Source organism: Aedes albopictus, chromosome 1 (assembly GCF_035046485.1).
Source record: "Aedes albopictus strain Foshan chromosome 1, AalbF5, whole genome shotgun sequence".
NCBI lineage: Eukaryota > Metazoa > Arthropoda > Insecta > Diptera > Culicidae > Aedes > Aedes albopictus.
This window is the reverse complement of record NC_085136.1, coordinates 143,844,364-143,865,788: the sequence shown is the minus strand read 5'-3', so window position 1 is coordinate 143,865,788 and position 21,425 is coordinate 143,844,364. Positions and strand designations below refer to the sequence as shown.

Sequence of the window (21,425 nt, the reverse complement as noted above, 5' to 3'; positions counted from 1 at the left end):
CAATGATGCAAAGTTCTTTCGTGTGTTGGATAAAAGTGCAAGTGTGAACGTAATTTTGGCCGACGGATCGGTCACCGTGGCGGCTGGGATTGGTGAGGGAGTGATAACGTGTGTTGACGATGATGGCACGGCACGAGAGATTGTCGTGAAAGAAGTGCTCTACATTCCAAAACTGGACAGTAACTTGATCTCAGCACAAACGAAGATACAGACGGAGCAGTAATCGTTTTTTTCGGTACCACTTTCATTTTCACCCTTTGGCAAGCCCCTCTCGCTTAGTGTAATTAGCGCGCTTTGCTGGACCCCTTAAACGGGCGAACTGAACAAACTGTCAAGCAACTTGTCATCAACATGTTTGTTTATAAAAAAAGTTCTGTTTTTTTTGCTACCTCCCCAGCAGCACCGAAACTCAAGTCGGTCGGGTAGAATTCAGGAACACCGGGAAGAATGGAAACTCCGGAGATCTTTCATCCATTCTACGGGGCGAACATTTTCGATCCGGACAACATAGTGGAGTTCGTAAAGTACGCGTAAACGAACCGGCTGGAAGCGCATGTGATCATGTGTGACGAAGACGATTAAATTTTTTCAATTTCATTTGCGATTCAACGTGGATTTGGCCTACCGTCAGATCCAGGGTATAAAGAGCTTGGCCGGCAAAGTATCAATCGTAAAACCGGATCGACCGACAACAAATACAGAAAACGCTGCGACGTCAGTGGAAGTTGGACCAAAAAACGCGTCTCGCCGACGGATGCATTCTCGAAATGTGCACCGGCAAGGCCTGTGTGTGTGGCAGGCGATCGCTGAATAAGTCCTTCGGAAATCCAAACGGTTGGTGTTTCATGCCGGTGGATGAACCGGGCGATCAAAGACAATGGAGCTGCGTTCTACTACGGTCGGGCGCGATTTGAGGACTTCCAGTTCCAGGTGAATCTATCGCCGCGGGCGGTTGTTTACGGAGAAATTTTTGCTAAGGTAAGCCACCGTAGCAGGGCAAATTCATATAGGTACCATATTTATCAGATTATTTGCCTAAACAAATACACATTCTTTTATTATAAAATTCCTCTGTTTCCGCATGCAGGCTGAAAAGCAGAAAATCGTCCACGCGTTCACATAAGCGGAGTCTGGAATTTCGCGGCCTACCACTCAACAAACAAAACATCCTCTGCAGCAAGTTCGCCAAACTCATGAATCGACCGCTAGTCCTTCAAAATGCTTGCGCTGTTCGGCCGGTCCAGGTCCGACGCAAGACTTGATGTCACTAGATGGCTTCTTCAGCACCCATGAGCTTTCATTGATCGACCCATGAGCTGATCAACGGCGTCAAAGTGCTCGGAAGCGATTTGACGAGACGGAACCTGGTCTACTGGCAGGATTTCAATGATTATATTGGGAAAAGTGCCGATAATGAGTGACAGTAATGAGTGACAAGATAATCAGTATGCATTGTGATTTTCTTTTTCGATAAGTTCCTTTTTTTTTTTTTGTAGAGTGACCAGGTGGAGCTGCATGACAGCTGATAGCAAAGCCTGGACCCTTTCCCAACTTTCCCCCTACTAGTACCAATACTCACGATGGACTAGACGATGTCGTCAACTTGAGCAAAGTGTGTAGTAATTAGTATTGGGTCGTAGTAGTTTTTTAAAATTACTGTGTTTTAACTATTCCCATCGCACTAGTGTTTTGACCGAATGGAAGCTCCAAAGATGATATGATAATTGAACAATATTTCAATAATCGAAAATATCCGAGATCACTGGACAACATTCAGAAAAAAAAGCTGTACATGTTAACGCCTTCAAGGTACTATTCCTGAGAAATATTACAAAGAAGAGCAAAAAGGTTTGATATTTTTGAAAATTATTCGGAGACAGCTGCCAGAGCTAGCGTTTTTAGCCGATATGGGCAACTAGTTTTCTGACAGCATCTCTAAACAATAAATCAAATAATAACCTAAATTTTTTACAATACATTCTGAAAATTATTTCAAGCTGTTTACCAATAGTGTCAATAACCGATGTTGGTCATTGACAGCACCAGCATCATCCCCAAATAACTCTCAAATTAGTCTTAGGTAACAATTTTTGAGCTTCCATTCGATGTTGTAATGAATCAGTCAAGCCTTATACGTCGAAATATAGTCTATAATGTGTCAAATTGTGTTCTTAATTTCGTCTAGTCGTCTTCTGCATATCTGCGATCATCTAATTTCGAAGTATTATTACATCCACCGTAATTCTTTAGATTGTCAACCGTCCTAAGTCCTAAAGAAACATGTAACAAAATTCCTGCTTATTTGGTCAGTGTTATAATACCGTCTAGAATATAAAACAAAAAAGTTCAGTCAGCTGATTTTTGTGTCAAAAAATAAAATGATTAAGATTATTTGTCAACTTCTATATATTCATCCCTATAAAACCTATAAAAAGAAGAAATACAAATATAAACTCATTTCTAAAATCAGCAGTTTTGACTGATTAGGGTCCAGAATTTTCTAAAGGTAATAAATTTAATTGTTAACGTTACCTATTCTGTAAGGCTGTAAGTCAACTTATCCTAGCGTCCCCTGTCCTGTGTACTTTCGAATTCGAGTGATGAATGATGAGTGTAACGCAGAGACCTCCCCTACCCACTCTTGCGTTACGTTAAATTCAACAATTATTGTTAAATTAGAGAAAATTTTAAGAATGCAAAGATTAGGTCTATGCAAACTGAATTATAACTTGTGATAAATGCACTACGGATACTCCTTTGGTTCCCATTAGCACTTACGGCCGATTCCTTCACTTGCGATTAACTCGTAAACCAGATATATCTAGCTCAAAGTCCAAGCAGTGGAGAATAAACTGGCGCTAAAGTGCTAATGGGTTAAGCCCTCCCATCGCGTCAAGATTGGATATCCAGGGGGAGGGAATAATTTTATTGTATGTTTGTGTATTAAATTTAATTATATACCGGGTATGAATAATTTTTAAACCACGCTTATGTCGGATCAACTCGTAATAACGCACGTTTTAAGCTTACCGTTTCTCAGTCAGAAAATAAACTGTATGCAATTCCTTTTGGACTTAAAATAAAGGCTTATTTATAGAGATCAGATGATTTACATCCAGGCTTATTCTGCGCGGCGTGTGATGTGAGACGGACAGTTTCGTCTCACGTGACGTGAGACGACTAATGTAAATCAAATGGGGTGAGTCGACTTTTGTCACCTCATTCGACTCGTCTCACCTCACACGCCGCGCAGAATAAGCCTGATCACTGTGCCATCTAAAAGGATGTGGTGAACCAGACCAACTCAAATTCATTGGAGCTCTGAAATAATTCCAGAAGTTTTCGGTTATAGAGACAGGTTAGTTCTTTATAAGGCAGTGGCAACTATATTGCCACAAACAATTTTTATGTTTTCTGCTTGGTAACAACTTATATCAAACTTCTTTTTTAATTCACGCATACTTGGGATTACTAACAATGCTAGGTATATTTTTGGTCATGAACAAAGCTTAAATAGCAATTGGGGAGCTGTTTGTAGACTTAAAAATGGCTAAATTTGACGGCATGAAGAGAATTATTGTAAAACTTATGATGTAAATTTAATGGAATTTAAGGAATAATCAAATCAATCAAATTATTTACTTCTAGTTGGAGTACGCTGGTTAAGCCTTAATCCACTTAAAAATCTCTTTTCGGACTTTTTGTCACAGTTATGAGAAGAAAAGTAGGTAATGAAATTTACTAAATCTATATTTTTACAAAAAGTTTGAGCTAGTTTTCTTCACGCGGTCAAATTTAATCATTTTTGAGACGACAAATGGCTCCCAAATTGTTGTTAAAGCTTTGTTTAGTACCAAAAAAATACCAGCCGTTGTTAGTAATCCCAATTTTGCGTAAATGAAAAAAAATTGAAGTGAATTGTTATAAAACAGAAATGCAACACTATGCAATTTGGGAGGACTTAGTGAACCAGCAAATCTGTCTAAGCCTCTGAAACGAATTTAGATATTCTTGGTAAAGGTGGTCAGTATCAAAGACTGCTAATGTTTGCATCACTATGCAATTTGGGGTGACTTAGTGAACCAGCAAATGTCTAAACCACTGAAACGAATTTGGATATTCTTGGTAAAGGTGGTCAGTATCAAAGACTGATAATTTTTGCATCACTATGCAATTTGGGGGGACTTAGTGAACCAGCAAATCTGTCTAAACCACTGCAACGAATTTAGATATTCTTGGTAAAAGTGGTCAGTATCAAAGACTGGTAACGGTAATGTTTGCATCACTATGCAATTTGGGGGGACTTAGTGAACCAGCAAATCTGTCTAAACCACTGCAACGAATTTAGATATTCTTGGTAAAAGTGGTCAGTATCAAAGACTGGTAACGGTAATGTTTGCATCACTATGCAATTTGGAAGGACTTAGTGAACCAGCAAATCTGTCTAAACCTGTGCAACGAATTTAGATATTCTTGGTAAAGGTAGTCAGTATCAAAAACTGATAATTTTTGCATCACTATGCAATTTGGGGGGACTTAGTGAACCAGCAAATCTGTCTAAACCACTGAAACGAATTTGGATATTCTTGGTAAAGGTGGTCAGTATCAAAGACTGATAATTTTTGCATCACTATGCAATTTGAAAGGACTTAGTGAACCAGCAAATCTGTCTAAACCTGTGCAACGAATTTAGATATTCTTGGTAAAGGTGGACAGTATCAAAGACTGATAATGTTTGCATCACTATGCAATTTGGGGTGACTTAGTGAACCAGCAAATCTGTCTAAACCACTGAAACGAATTTGGATATTCTTGGTAAAGGTGGTCAGTATCAAAGACTGATAATTTTTGCATCACTATGCAATTTGAAAGGACTTAGTGAACCAGCAAATCTGTCTAAACCTGTGCAACGAATTTAGATATTCTTGGTAAAGGTGGACAGTATCAAAGACTGATAATGTTTGCATCACTATGCAATTTGGGGTGACTTAGTGAACCAGCAAATCTGTCTAAACCTCTGAAACGAATTTGGATATTCTTGGTAAAGGTGGTCAGTATCAAAGACTGATAATTTTTGCATCACTATGCAATTTGGGAGGACTTAGTGAACCAGCAAATCTGTCTAAACCTGTGCAACGAATTTAGATATTCTTGGTAAAGGTAGTCAGTATCAAAAACTGATAATTTTTGCATCACTATGCAATTTGGGGGGACTTAGTGAACCAGCAAATCTGTCTAAACCACTGAAACGAATTTGGATATTCTTGGTAAAGGTGGTCAGTATCAAAGACTGATAATTTTTGCATCACTATGCAATTTGAAAGGACTTAGTGAACCAGCAAATCTGTCTAAACCTGTGCAACGAATTTAGATATTCTTGGTAAAGGTGGACAGTATCAAAGACTGATAATGTTTGCATCACTATGCAATTTGGGAGGACTTAGTGAACCAGCAAATCTGTCTAAACCTCTGAAACGAATTTGGATATTCTTGGTTAATGTATATTGTAAACTTGTGTGAATACAACTTAGAGTGTATTCCACTATCAATAGATGAGCGCGTATGCGTATGCGCAGCTGATTGCGCAACGCTACTGTCAAACGCAAAAGATAAATAAATCGAACCAAGAGGTTCTTTCTGATCGAGTACTCAAGCTAACAACAAGTGTTTTTATTAAAGCTCCCGAGTGAAACCCCAAAGTGTAGTTACCCAGTTCAACCGGGTCCAACCCAAGTATTTAGTTAAATCATCAAATCCGGTTTACTCTAAGTGGTTATTTAGTTGTTCCTTGTTAACGGAACCCCGGATTTAATAGTGGCGACGAGGTAAAACTTAACGGTGGGCGTTCTACCGTACGGGAGACGCGTGATTTTGGCCTCCCTAACCACCAATCAACAGCAGCTAGTAGGAAGAAAATTTCATCTCCGGCGGCGGCAGGCTGGTGAAGATTAATTGCGGCGTCGACTCTACTGGTCTGTAGCAAGGTAAAAAGGTAAAGTGAACGGTGAAAGAAAATATTGCAAAACAGTTTTTCGGTGAGATTTTTTGTGATAATTCCGAAACGCCATTTGGATTGGCGCTGTTCTGCGAAGAACAATAAGAATTAATAACAGCTTTTCTTTACAGCAAATTTGTATTGACAACTACAATTACCATTGTTAATCCAATTTGTAAAAAGAGTCCTTTTTTTATCTTTTTGAGTGACAAACCATCTACATAGCGAGGACAATTGTGCGGCCATATCGGGCTGTGTTGATCTGCCGGAAGGATTTCGGGTATTGTTGGTGTTTTGCTGGGTGGCGGCTGCTGCATTTGTCATACGTTTTCTTCCCGCCGAATGGCGATTGGTCGGTGGACACTTTGGTAAGATTGACATCGATCGGGTGAGTAAGGATCATTTTTATTACGACGTGTGTTTGAAGATAAGAGAGGTTTTTTTTCTTTTGCTTCGATTGAGTGAAACTGTTGTAAAAAATTTGACGTAGGACTACGCCACAAAAATTGGGTTAAGAAAACTTTTTAACATTTGGAAATTGATTGCGCAATTAGTGTTGTGAACCTGTTTTTAAACATTTTTATGACGTTCCCTTTTATTTTCGGGAGATTATTTTCAAATGTGATAATAGGTTTAATACAAAGAAGTCAATTATTACAATTAATACAAGACCCCAAGCAACTGCTAATGTTTTGGCCAACGTTAAAAAACCGATCATTTTAACGCTTAATTTGTTGAATGCAGTGCACCCCTTAAACAACAGTGCTGCCTTAATGGGCAATGCAAATGTAAACCTTTTACACCAGGATTTAAGCGCTGTCATTGAAAAGTTTGTTGCTGTTTGTGGCTTTCGTGCAACTGTGGCAACACTTCCAAAACTAAACATTAGGACTAAAAGCAAACCTGCCGAGACACCATTTAGCAAGAAACACACAATTGATTTTTGTTTCAAATACAATGCCATCTTATTGTTGGTGAACAGTTTCTCTAAATGGGTAGAGGTAAATAGTATGAGGAAAATTTCATTAAAACTTATTGATTGTTTTGGATTGCCAGACTTATTGTCGGACGATGGATTCTCTTTCAATACACATTCAATTTACACATTTATACAAACACAAATACTGAACAATACTTCATACAATCCTGCTGAAAATGGCTGGAGAGATAGACTAATAGAAACGGTTAAACATTTGTTCGGGATTTTTTCCTTGATCTTAGGAATGATTGAGTTGTGTATTGAAATCCAGATAACTTTATTTTTCATTGGTTATAAAATCAATTGCGTGACGCTGGAGGTTTATTTTCCTTCCATAGAGGTATTTGCTTACAAATTAGGGATGTTGATTTTGGTTAGCTACAAAATCATTTACAAGTTGCATTTACATGGGAACTTGTTAAAGACATCGTTTCTAAAAAGTTCTTTTGAAAACTCATTACAGATCGTAGTTGGCAATAGGGCAATGGTTCGCGTCTATCCAAGCCAAAACAGAGTCGTTAAGGATGGACGAAGTAGCTCGAGTCAGCCAGGCCTGCCGACGAAGGATGTCAAGACTGGTTGGTCGATCCTGACTGTCGAGGAACCCGTGATGCTTTCTGCGCAGTACGAGACCGATGTCGGGCAAATACCTGATCGAAGAAAAAGTGTTCTGTCTGAAATATTAGATTGTGAAACTATAAAAAGAAAATGTTTAGCAAATACGGTTAGGCTTACTGGCCTACCCAGGCTTTCGAGAATATGTTGTAAACCTAGATTAAGAAGTGTTTATTGATGAATAATTGTTCATTCTGAAGTTTATACTTCCAAAGGGGGAAGAGCTAATGTATATTGTAAACTTGTGTGAATACAACTTAGAGTGTATTCCACTATCAATAGATGAGCGCGTATGCGTATGCGCAGCTGATTGCGCAACGCTACTGTCAAACGCAAAAGATAAATAAATCGAACCAAGAGGTTCTTTCTGATCGAGTACTCAAGCTAACAACAAGTGTTTTTATTAAAGCTCCCGAGTGAAACCCCAAAGTGTAGTTACCCAGTTCAACCGGGTCCAACCCAAGTATTTAGTTAAATCATCAAATCCGGTTTACTCTAAGTGGTTATTTAGTTGTTCCTTGTTAACGGAACCCCGGATTTAATATTGGTAAAGGTGGTCAGTATCTAAGACTGCTAATGTTTGCATCACTTTGCAATTTGGGGGGACTTAGTGAACCAGCAAATCTGTCTAAACCACTGAAACGAATTTGGATATTCTTGGTAAAGGTGGTCAGTATCAAAGACTGATAATTTTTGCATCACTATGCAATTTGGGGGGACTTAGTGAACCAGCAAATCTGTCTAAACCACTGCAACGAATTTAGATATTCTTGGTAAAAGTGGTCAGTATCAAAGACTGGTAACGGTAATGTTTGCATCACTATGCAATTTGGGAGGACTTAGTGAACCAGCAAATCTGTCTAAACCTCTGAAACGAATTTGGATATTCTTGGTAAAGGTGGTCAGTATCAAAGACTGATAATTTTTGCATCACTATGCAATTTGGGAGGACTTAGTGAACCAGCAAATCTGTCTAAACCTGTGCAACGAATTTAGATATTCTTGGTAAAGGTGGTCAGTATCTAAGACTGGTAATGTTTGCATCACTTTGCAATTTGGGGGGACTTAGTGAACCAACAAATCTGTCTAAACCACTGAAACGAATTTGGATATTCTTAATAAAGGTGGTCAGTATCAAAGACTGATAATTTTTGCATCACTATGCAATTTGGGGGGACTTAGTGAACCAGCAAATCTGTCTAAACCACTGAAACGAATTTGGATATTCTTGGTAAAGGTGGTCAGTATCAAAGACTGATAATTTTTGCATCACTATGCAATTTGGGAGGACTTAGTGAACCAGCAAATCTGTCTAAACCTGTGCAACGAATTTAGATATTCTTGGTAAAGGTGGTCAGTATCTAAGACTGCTAATGTTTGCATCACTTTGCAATTTGGGGGGACTTAGTGAACCAGCAAATCTGTCTAAACCACTGAAACGAATTTGGATATTCTTGGTAAAGGTGATCAGTATCAAAGACTGATAATTTTTGCATCACTATGCAATTTGGGAGGACTTAGTGAACCAGCAAATCTGTCTAAACCTCTGAAACGAATTTAGATATTCTAATTAGATCGTTAAAATCTGCTGATACATCTGGATCAGCTCCAGAAGTGAACTGTTTTAATAGTAAATTTCTTGCATGACCATACAATTCGGGAGAACGTGTGTAAACCTATTAGATCAAACCTCTGTTTTAAGACTTAGCTCAAGTCGTTATTTTGTTTGGCTTTTGTCGGATATGTTACAGCAAAATCGCCTGAAGACCCCAACGCCCCATTTTATTTATTGAATATTCTAAAACATTAACACACGTATGATTATAGTAACAACATTAGAAATTATAGCGTAGGTAGGAACTCTGGATGTAACGATAGCGAGATTTCAGTTTGACGACCGATTAGTTCTACAAGAAATATCGTTGAACTGGCAGTTTATTTGATGCCGGAGTGAGTGGTGAATGTCCATGGTTGTCAGGAATGGCTGAAACGAATTTAAAAATGGCATGTTTATGCTTGTGTTTTTCACTGGAATGTTTAAAATTAGGGTAATGTGGACCTTCTGATTAACCCTTATAACTTCGTAAATACATATCAGGTTGTTTTTTCTCCTCTTAGAGACTACTTTTCAATGCATTAGTAAGCTATTATATGTGCATCATTGTTAGTAAGTTAGTAATCATTGTTACAAATTTAAGCTCGATTATTTAATCTTTCGTAAGTAAGAATCGTTCTCGTAAAACACTATTTTTAAGTCTTCCCGGTATTTTACAATAATTTATTTTCTCAAATCTATATACTTCTATCTATATAAAAATGCAGTGGCATACGTGAGACCGCGCATAACTTGCGAACGGATGGTCCGATTCGGGTCGTTTTAGTTTTGTTCAGTTAGTTTTCATCCAAGGGAGGTTTATGAGGCGAAAAACATGGGAAAATGGGAGTTTTTATGAAATCGGGTTTATATGCATTTTTATTATTATTATTAATTTATTTTAAGGACCCTTTAACTGAATGGAAGTCATTCGGGTCCGGTATATGCATTTTGAACGGGGACTTGGACTTCGCTAGGGATATGAAACGTTAAAAAACACAGTAGGCAAGACAAAGTTTGCCGGGTACAGCTAGTTTATATATAAAAATGAAATTCTGTCTGTCCGTCTGTCTGTCTGACCCTTATGGATTCAGAATCAGAAACTGCTGAACCGATCGGCGTGAAATTTTGTATGTGAGTACTTTTTGGAGCCGGTGAAGGTTCTTAGCTTGGTGTGAGAACCCTTCTATTTCTGGAAAGGTGGGCTTTCGGGGTTCCATACACATGAATTTACGGGAGACGTTCCTATGGAGCTGTGCGTGAAAAAACACAGTAGGCAGGCAGTACGACGTTTGCCGGGACAGCTAGTACCTAATAAATCTATCGAAACAGAATCATATGCACTGCCCACCAATGACAATGTCAGCACTCACAAGCTAATATGTATCAAATGTGCATAATTGTGACCAGTTTTATTCAATAGAGCACAAGATCTAATCACTAACAAGATATCAACGTGAAAAAAACATAAACTTTTCATTATTCATTGTTAAAATTTCAAAAGTATGCTGAAAACTACAATGGCGCTTACGTCAACTATGCGATTATGGGCAGGCTGCACCGGAAACATCAAGCAATGAAGCAATGTAGAAACAACATCTTGTTTCTTATTACCTAAATGATAATTCAATAAGTACATTTAAAAGGGCATCACAATACCGAGCACCACGATCTTTTCTAAATTAATATATATGTATATGGATGAAGAAAAAATGTTTGTTTTTCAGCCATATTTCAAAACGATCTAAAATCATTCTTATCATTAGATATCAAAGACATGATAAATAATAATATAATTCGTAGTTTATTAGTTTTGTACGACTAACAGCACGCATGAATGTATGTAAGCATCGTTATAATAATTAGTATGGAATCCATACATAAAACACATATCTTTTCGAATGGTTGCAAAGCTTATCTTACCTTATACAACGGTTGATTAGTCAGTAGGTCTCTACTTCCATTGCCTGTTGTTCCACCTGTAACAAGCTGTCGTCGTCGTCGTCGTCGTAGAATAGCACTCGTGCTGGTTCTTTTTCATGATCTTGCTGGAACGCTTTTCGTCCAGAAACAGGGAATACACCTTCCGAATATCCTTTTCTGTGGCCGCCTTGCGTCTCTTGCTGACCAAGCCGATTGAATAGCGTTGCACAAACTGGTATGTAATTCTTCCAATAACCAAACACTTACTGCCCCTATTCGCATAACAGTCCTATATTTGTTGGGTTTCCTATCACATGGGACTGTTAAGCGAAAAGAGGTAGTTTGGAACTTTTTTGATTTCCTTCGCTGAGTAGGGAACCGTTCAAATGATGCTCATTCGATCGATTAGGATTCCGAGCGGGCTGCGACAGTTGGTTCCACGGGTTTTGATAATGCCTCGATTGATGGCCATGATTACGACCGGGGCCATATCGCTTGCCAAAGCGCTGTTCAGGAAGGAAAAGCATTCGATATCCAACATATGGGCCTCGGCGATGAACAACACTCCGGGATTGATTTCCGCTTCACCCGCTTTGCACCATTCCATGATCTGATCGAGGACTTCCTGTTTGATCTCACCGGTTGTAACGAACGCGAATCAATCAATTTGCATTTCAAACTCAAGTTGTCATTTTCCTTAAGTTATACAGCGCACCGCATGGCATATTGTTAGTTGCAATATGCGCATAGTTGATAATTCTCTGCTACCCAAGACAATTACGTCATAAACTAATCTTCTACGAAGGACCAAGAAAGAGACCCATAAATTGTAATGAAAATAGTGACGCACCGATAGTGGCGGCGATAACAAAGTAGAGATAATAAGAAAGGGACCCAAAAGATAATGAGTCAAATCAGGTAGAATGTATTGTACATTCATTCATATATATAAGGCTTAGCATTAGTAATAAAGTTAGTTCTAGACCACAGTTCTACAGTGTATGTTTTCTACATCCGAAAACCGTAAAGCTCCGGCGTCACATTTTGGTGAACTACCAGAGAGGAAAGTACTCGCGACGTTGTGTTGAAATTGTGCAGTGATACCGGCGCGCGGAGATCAACTAGAATAAGTGGAAAGGACTCCGACAATATAAAAAGTTGTCGTAATAAATAGCTACAGTGATTGATTTTGTAACGTGGTTTACTGTCGCCAGGAGTGCAGTCTGAGTGTTGTGCATTGTCACAAAATTTAACTGTTACAAATCTTGAGCCAATAGTGGCAAACATTCGAAAGTTGTGAATAGATATTCACGAATCGTGTCTAAAATACCTTGTGTGTTGAATATTAAAACCCAGAGTGGTAATTCAAGTGAAACTAGGACATTGGACATTTTTTGAAAATAGTGAAACTGCAGTGTGTGAATTAACAAAAAGGTTTGGAAATACCTTTAGAAGCTGTCATCAGAAGTGAACGCGCAGATCCGGCAAAAGGAAACAGAGAAGCAAAGTAGCAGCAAACAACCAGGTGAGAGTAAAGTGAACATTTGCGATGGCAAAATCAAAAGCTATGTTCCAATTCGTGGAAAATAAGAACGGAAACTGCCGTTTATGCAAGGAAGCTGACACCAAGGATAATATGGTGTCTTGTGACGATTGTGATAGGTGGTTCCACCTTAGTTGTGTGCACCTTAAGCATACGCCGTCACAAGAAGAGCGATTCCTTTGCGCCAAATGCGAATATCTGGAAATCGAACGAGCGACATTATTGGACGTAAAAGTGAAGTTTGATTTAGCGAACCAGCTAAATGAATCGCTGAAAATTCAACAAGATGTGGCAAACAGACGTCAGTCTGAAGGTTCTTTAAATGCGACGAGGCAAGCATTAATCAAGCTTCCAAAATTTAGTGGAGAGGCTCGTGAATGGCCGAAATTCAAAAGCATTTTTAAGGACACATCTGCCGAAGGTAGATTTACCAATCTCGAAAATTTATCAAGATTGGAAGAAGCTCTGTATGGCCAAGCTGCCAAGAGCGTGTCAAATTTGATGATAGGGGCTGCTAATGTTCCTAGAATAATGCAACGGCTTGAAGAAATTTATGGGAGACCGGAGGCTATTTATCAGCAATTATTGAACGAGCTGATAAAAACATTGAATCAACCCAAACTCCATACTATCGATATTGCTAACGCATTGGACGATTTGGTTGTGACAATGGAAACATTGGCCAAGCCAGAATTCCTTCATGATTATCGGTTAATTACTGACATAGTATCAAAGCTACCATTTAGTATGCAGATAACATGGACAGAAGCGCTTCAAAGAAATGTCAGTCAGCCAACTCTCCATGATTTGAATAAGTGGCTGCAAACTCACGCAACGACATTACGGAGATTAGCACCACCTACAAGAAAGGAACAAAAGCCCAGAATCAATATTCATAACAATCCTTCAAAAATGCAGTGCAACATTTGTAAGCATGAGCATCAAACGTTCAAGTGCAACATATTGAAAAACCTCAATGTTGAGCAAAGGCAACAACGAATTCAACAATTGAAACTGTGTTTTTCTTGCCTGAACAAAGGACACGGTAGTAAGTTTTGCAGAAGCAAGCGAGAATGCAAAATAGACGGTTGCAAGGGAATGCACAATCGTTTATTGCATAAAGCAGCCGTCGAGAAACCCAAGGAAAATCAAAATCTGGAGAAGGACAAAACTAACAATAATCATCATGGAAGTCGAAAATCAACGGTATATTATCAAATAGTACCAGTAACGTTGCAGAATGGAAACCTCTCTTTGGAAACATTCGCTTTCCTTGATCCCGGCTCGTCATTAAGCCTTTTGGATCAATCGGTAGCGGATAAACTTGGGCTCCATGGACGGTCAGAACCACTGGAATTAACCTGGACGCAGAACGTTTCAAAGGAATCACCTAGCCGAAGAGTACAGCTGTGGATACGCGGACATGGAGGAAAAACTTATTCAATGAAGGATGTCAGGACCATCGAGGACATTGAACTTCCAACGCAAACATTGGATATTAAACACATGAAGAAGGAGTTCACTTATTTAGCTGATGTTCCAGTTCAGGGATACGTCAACGCCAAGCCCACGATTTTAATTGGTATGGAGCACGCTCATTTGTTGTTGACGACCGACAGAAGGATAAGTGACGAGAACTCGCCGATGGCAGCGCGTACCAAACTAGGATGGTTGATTTTCGGTAAGGTATATAGAGGTGAGCCTTCATATTCTTTTTGCATTAGAGAGCATGAAAGTACAGATTTAAGAGCAATTTTTGAAAATTATTGTTCTACTGAAAACTTTGGAGTCAACGTCGTTAATAAATTACCAAAATCAGCAGAAGTAGAAAGAGCTGAATCAATTATTAAAAATACAATTAAATATGAAAACGGACATTACTCAATAGGATTATTGTGGAAAACTGAAAGCATGAGTTTCCCTCCAAGTTTTAATAATGCTTTCAAACGTTTGGAAATATTGGAGAAGACATTAGCTAGGAAACCAGAGCTAAGAAAATGGGCAATTGAGTCATTTGAAGGATTTGTTAAAAAGGGTTATGCCCGTAAGCTTAGCCCACGTGAGCTACTACAGGAACATCCAAACACCTATTATTTGCCTCATTTTATTGTGACAAATAAAAACAAAGTCCCACCTAAATCAAGAATTGTTTTTGATGCAGTTGCAGCAGTAGAAGGAGTATCTTTTAACTCAGCACTGCTTTCCGGTCCTGACACAGTAAAATCTTTGTTCGGTGTTTTGCTAAGATTCAGAGAGTTCAAAATCGCTGTTACAGGGGATATACAAGAAATGTTTCAGCAAATAAAAATTGTTATGGAAGATCAGCCTGCACAAAGATACCTTTGGAGACAATGTGAGGCCGATAGGGATCCGAGCGTATATGTGATGGAATCAATGATTTTTGGATCAACGTGTTCTCCTGCTTGTGCTCAAGCAGTGAAAAATTATAATGCACAGCTTTTTAAGGATGATTTTCCAAAGGCTTCTGAGGCTTCTGAAAATAACTTTTATGTTGATGATTATTTGGATAGCTTTGATGAAATTAAAGAAGCATCTGAAGTTGTTCAGGGTGTTATAAATATTCAACAGTATGCTGGATTTCATCTAAGAAATTTTATTACAAATTCGCAACAGCTTGCCAACGTTATTCCTTCAGAAAGACTTCATGTTTCAGAAATAAAATGGTTCGAGAATAAAGAAATACCAACTGATAAAGTATTGGGTATCTATTGGAATACAACAACTGATTTGATCGAATTTCAATTAAAACTTGATCGATTGGAATTCACAAGGTTGATTACAAAGAGAGAAACTCTCTCGTTTGTAATGAGTATTTACGATCCCTTAGGGTTAATTTCGAACTTCACAATTCATGGTAGAATTCTTTTACAAAAATGGCATAAAGAATCTTCTGATTGGGATAGCCAGTTACCAGATAGTTTATCAAATTTTTGGAACTCTTGGATAGATATGCTTAAACTTGTCACCCATTTTAAGATTCCAAGATGTATGACCTTGAAAAATGCATTGTTTTATGAGTTGCATATGTTCGGAGATGCTTCGGAAAATGCTTTTGCTGCCGTTGTGTATCTGAGAAGTGTTACTGCAAATGGCACTGATGTGAATATAGTGTCAGCAAAGGCAAGAGTTTCACCGAATAAAATGTTATCCATACCACGTTTAGAGTTGCAAGCAGCAATATTAGGGATAAGATTGTTGAATACCGTAAAGAAAGAATTAAGAATTTCGATTTCAAAATGCGTCATGTGGTCAGACAGTCAAACTGTCCTAGCCTGGATTAATAGTCAGCATAGGCGGTATAAGCAATTCGTAGCTCATCGAGTTGCTGAAATCTTAGAAACAACTTCAATGGATCAATGGAGATATATAAAATCATCATTAAACCCTGCTGATGAAGGTACAAAAATTAAAAAGGGAGCATCATTATGGCTCAATGGACCATCGTTTTTAAGAAAATCAGAAAGTTATTGGCCAAACTGGACAGTAAGTATGGAAACTGATGAAGAGCTGAGAAACTATGTAAACATTCATCAAAGAATACATCCTTACTCTTTTATTCAGGACGATTATTTTTCGGACTGGTGGCGTTTGGTTAAGCGAACTCTAATAATAAAAAAGTTTACCGATTGGATTAAAAATAAAACAGATTTTGATCGTAGCACTAATTATGATGATGTAAAATGGGTTGAAAACGCGATATTCAAAAAAGCTCAATGGGATTGTTTCGCAGAGGAAGTAACATTACTGAAAGAAGGTAAAGAAATTGAAAAATCCAGCAACTTACGAAAATTGAGTCCAATGCTTGATAATCATGGAGTACTCAGAGCAAGAGGAAGATTGGAACACGCAAGAAGCATACCCGAATCAGCAAGAAAGCCAATTATATTACCATATGAACATAATATTTCTTTTTTAATTGTAAAGACATATCATGAACGGTATTTGCATCAGAATGACAATGTCGTGATTGCAGCTATTCTTCAAAAGTTTTGGATTATTAAACAAAGGTCACTTTTGAAAAAGGTCAAGAAATATTGCCAAGAATGCATTATTGCTAACGCAAAACCAGTACCACCCATGATGGCACCCTTACCAGATTATCGGACCGAATCTTTCTTGTATCCATTTACGCATACTGGAGTGGATTACTTTGGTCCATTTGAAGTTGCAGTAAAACGATCAAGAGAAAAACGTTGGGGTGTGATTTTTACATGTATGTCTAGTAGAGCAGTTCACATCGAAATGGCTGAGAAATTAGATACAGATTCTTTTATTGTCTGTTTGCGTAATTTTCAAAACAGAAGAGGAAAAATTAAGCACCTTTACAGCGATAATGGCACCAACTTTGTTGGAGCTGACAATGAATTAAAAGAACTAATTGTGAATATTGATAAAAGAATGAGAAACGGTGATGCGGCAGCATTAGCCTTAAAATGGACATTCAATCCTCCCGCGGCATCCCATTTCGGCGGAGTATGGGAGAGGCTTATTAAAATCATAAAGTTATCGCTATATAAAATGCTGAAGCAGTATGGTAGTCGTTTACCACGACCAGCAATTTTAAGATCTGCTCTGATCCAAGTAGAATTTATTCTAAACTCTCGTCCATTAACACATACCAGTAGAAGATATCGACGACGAAATAATGACACCATTTCATATTCTAATTGGTCGTGCTGGAGAATATGTACCACCTTATGATCCAACTGCAATTCACTTAGAAAAACATCATTGGAAAAAGGTTCAAAACTATGGGAAATATTTTTGGGATCGGTGGACGAAAGAGTACCTTCCATTATTGTTGAAACGAAATAAATGGACTAATCAAATTGAACCTATTAAAGTTGACGATATTGTTGTAATAACTGATGATAAGGCACCTCCTGGAACATGGCTGAAAGGTCGAGTAATCAGTGTTAGAATGGCTAAAGATGGACAAGTAAGATCTGCTGAAATTAAAACATCTAAAGGTATTTATGAAAGACCAGCCGTCAAAGTGGCAGTTTTAGATGTTCGGAAAATTCAAAAGCCAAAGCCATCTTTAGAAACAAATGATGATTTATTTCAACAAACTCAAAACTTTCAAGGAAGTCATGACACAATTCCACTTTCAGAACCGAAGAAACTAGATTCACCAGATTTAATCCCGAATCAAGATGATCATGAAGAAATGTGCAATCTACGTTCGAATAAAACCATAAGAACAAAAAATCCTAGTAACTTCATATCGTTTATGTTGCTTGTATACATGTTTACATTAATCTTTGGTTTCGAAACTAGAGGATTGATAGCATTTGATTGTGCCAACCCAGAGGTAAACATGACAAGTTACTCGCTTCTTGATGTAGCTTCTTGTATTCCTCAGAAAAGTAATTTGAGTTCAACAGAAATAACAATACAGGTTTTACAAAGGAATGTAAAAAGTTTAACTAAAGTTCTTCAATGTAAGGTAATAATTCGAAGGTCCATAAGACATTGTGGAGCATTTTCGCATACTTCAGATTATCAGTATGGATATTCTTACATCGTCAAAGAGTTCAATTCAGAAGAATGTACAAAGGTACACGCTTTAGGAATTGTATCGCTGACTCATGACAGACAAATTAATGAGCTGAAGTTAAATTCCACTACAAGGGGTGAAACGCTTATTGTAGGTAGCGTGACTGGAAATTCATGCAACGGAGGCACATATAGTACACCATTCTATACATGGACTGGGGCACTAGTTTATTATGAGTACGAGATTGCTCTATACGACTATATTGCAAATATTGACCTTGAAAATGATCAGATATATTTGAAAAATGGTTTAATGTGTTCGTATTCAATTGGAACATGTCTAGATTCCGAAGAAGGTTATTTGACCTGGAATGTAGACTTGAATCAGTCCTGTGAAACAACTGAATTTGAAGTAATTTATGAAGGACTTGTCAATAAAACTACAAGTTTAGAGGGTAATATAAAGCAAACTCATTCAGTGGTTTACAGCACTATTTCAGAAAAGCAAGTATTTTCGATCAAAACACGAGAAGATACTCGCATTTGTGGTTACAACGGATTTACTACTGATCATCCTAGAATTTTAATAATTGAAACAGAGAGTATTAGATCTCCATTTACACGAAAAGCAAACAGTGGAAAAAATTTGGATTTGTTTACTTATTTTAATTCCAAAATTACTCTTGTAGAAAGTTATATTGGTCAATCTTTAAATGATATTTACAATATGGTTATGGCTGAAATGTGTAAGTTAGATAAAGTTCTTTTAGAAACTAAGCTTACACTGGCTAGGCTTAACCCGAATGAATTCGTCAGCAGCATAATGAAGAGAAATGGTTACACAGCAGTAGTCGCTGGCGAAGTTTTGCACGTTTTGGAGTGTAAACCTGTTTACATTACACCAAGATTTACTGAGCAATGTTATCAAGAAATTCCCGTTTTTTACAATAATGTGTCAATGTTTTTAGCTCCAGTTACACGCGTTTTACAAACATTAGGAACAGAAATAGAGTGTACTCCTCTACTTCCTGCCAAATTCAAATTTGGGAGCAGATGGTACACCACAGATGGAAGATTACGAGAAACCACTGCGCCAAGTAAACTATCAACTGATATTGTTACCAGCTGGTCATACACGCCATTGCCAAACTTAATGGAGAGTGGGGTTTATGATTCCAACAGTTTGGTCAAAATGAGGAACATGATATATGAACAAGGCGAAAGACGTGTAGCATCTTCTGTAGTTTATAAAATTTTAGCTGGACAAAATCCTAATACTCAAGGCTTTAGATTTGATGCTTTATTATCTGAGAAAATAATCGATGGTGCAATACATAAGTACTGGAACAAAGTGTTGTCTTGGAGCACATGGTTGGGAAACACTACGTCAACATTCATCGGTATTTACCTATTCGCTCGAGGTTTAAAATTTATTGTTGATACAATCATACATAGTCAGATATTATATGACATCTATGGTTTCAGTTGGAAACTAATAGCATCATTCTGGGACTCATTAACTAATTTTTTGTCGCATAAAAACATTAGAAGGGAGACGGTAAACAAAATGGAAAATAATAGATGTTCAGAAGAGAATCAACAACCAAACAATGAAACAGAAGAAACAGAAATGAACCTGTATAGAGGAAATGTGTATCCAAAATTCAACACAAATGTCTAGTCCTAAGTAAAAAGACAATATTAATATCATTTCATATAATAAGTAATAAATCGCTTATCGACAATTATTATTGTAAATCTAGTAGATTTACGGGGTCCGGAATGTAACGAACGCGAATCAATCAATTTGCATTTCAAACTCAAGTTGTCATTTTCCTTAAGTTATACAGCGCACCGCATGGCATATTGTTAGTTGCAATATGCGCATAGTTGATAATTCTCTGCTACCCAAGACAATTACGTCATAAACTAATCTTCTACGAAGGACCAAGAAAGAGACCCATAAATTGTAATGAAAATAGTGACGCACCGATAGTGGCGGCGATAACAAAGTAGAGATAATAAGAAAGGGACCCAAAAGATAATGAGTCAAATCAGGTAGAATGTATTGTACATTCATTCATATATATAAGGCTTAGCATTAGTAATAAAGTTAGTTCTAGACCACAGTTCTACAGTGTATGTTTTCTACATCCGAAAACCGTAAAGCTCCGGCGTCACACCGGTGTAACCTGCAAACAAGAACCCGTGTCCTGCTATTGATTACATCGATTTCGTGAAGCGTGACCGTGTGAACCACTTCCTTGTGTTCCTGCAGCTCTCCCTCCGGACGCTGGACGAATCTTGTTTGAGCTCCTGTGGCATCGTAACTCCTTCACGTCCGTTTCCTGACTTTCCCGGAAGCCTTATCAATCGTAATGACACCCCCAGCTTAAATCTGCTCCTTAATAAAGTACTGTACTGGATGATCTTGTTTCCGAGATTATAGTTTGTCTCTATATACGTGATCTTAATTGTCAACCTTCTGCCCCGTGTCGGAAGCCGGACGATCGATCTGAATTTCCACTGATCTCAGAACCGGATATCCTCGTGAAGGGTGTTTCGTTGCCAAGCGCCTGTGGTATCCTCACAATAATGGCCGTTTTTCCCGATTTAGGCTCTCCGGTCAACAGAATACACCGCCCGGCTATCTTCCCTTCATGCACAATCTGCACCACCAGGCCGGCAGCCCGCAGGGCGTCCTTCTGGCCCATCATGCCCTGGGACACGGCACGAGCTTCCAGCATTCGTCCAACCCGAGCCCACCTGTGGAATAAACAGGACGAATAGGATAAAAAAGGATTGATCAACGATTGCATGAAATATGATTGCGCAGCCAGAACTGGTGTAATCTCATCCATGGGATATTTGCTGGCGGCAGCTCAGCAGCAAGGGTGGTTCTTTGCTTACCATTTCCAACGACGAATATCAGCTTTCGGTGAAGATATTTTCCGGTTTCCGCTGGGCACGAACATTCCACTGAAGCCCAGGATGAGGAACTGCCTTCTACAGCAGCAGGTAAATGCACATCGAAACCAATAAAACGACATTAAATGAAATTTTCAGTCCGTGCACCATGTTTTCAAACATAAACAATGTAAACAAAACATTGCTAGGCGAGCGAGGCGAAAGCAGGCGAAAAAGGGTAGAAACTGTCAAAACTTGACGAGGAGGGGTAAGTCAATGCATAAAAATAAGGTCAAAACGGTAATCACAAGTCCCCTCGGAAAACTCATGCCCAAAGAAAAAGAAGAAA

At 38.3% G+C, this 21,425-nt stretch overlaps 1 protein-coding gene across 1 annotated transcript; it reads right to left on the bottom strand.

The window, feature by feature from the left end:
* Nucleotides 1-8,231: 8,231 nt before the first annotated feature.
* Nucleotides 8,232-21,144, bottom strand: LOC109400036 (ruvB-like helicase 2). The gene is given in 8 exon segments (XM_062855637.1): nucleotides 8,232-9,573; nucleotides 11,107-11,752; nucleotides 20,295-20,591; nucleotides 20,594-20,648; nucleotides 20,650-20,697; nucleotides 20,699-20,915; nucleotides 20,918-20,935; nucleotides 21,090-21,144. Coding segments are annotated over 7 exon segments (1,305 nt in total). The 3' UTR covers nucleotides 8,232-9,573; nucleotides 11,107-11,137.
* Nucleotides 21,145-21,425: the final 281 nt, after the last annotated feature.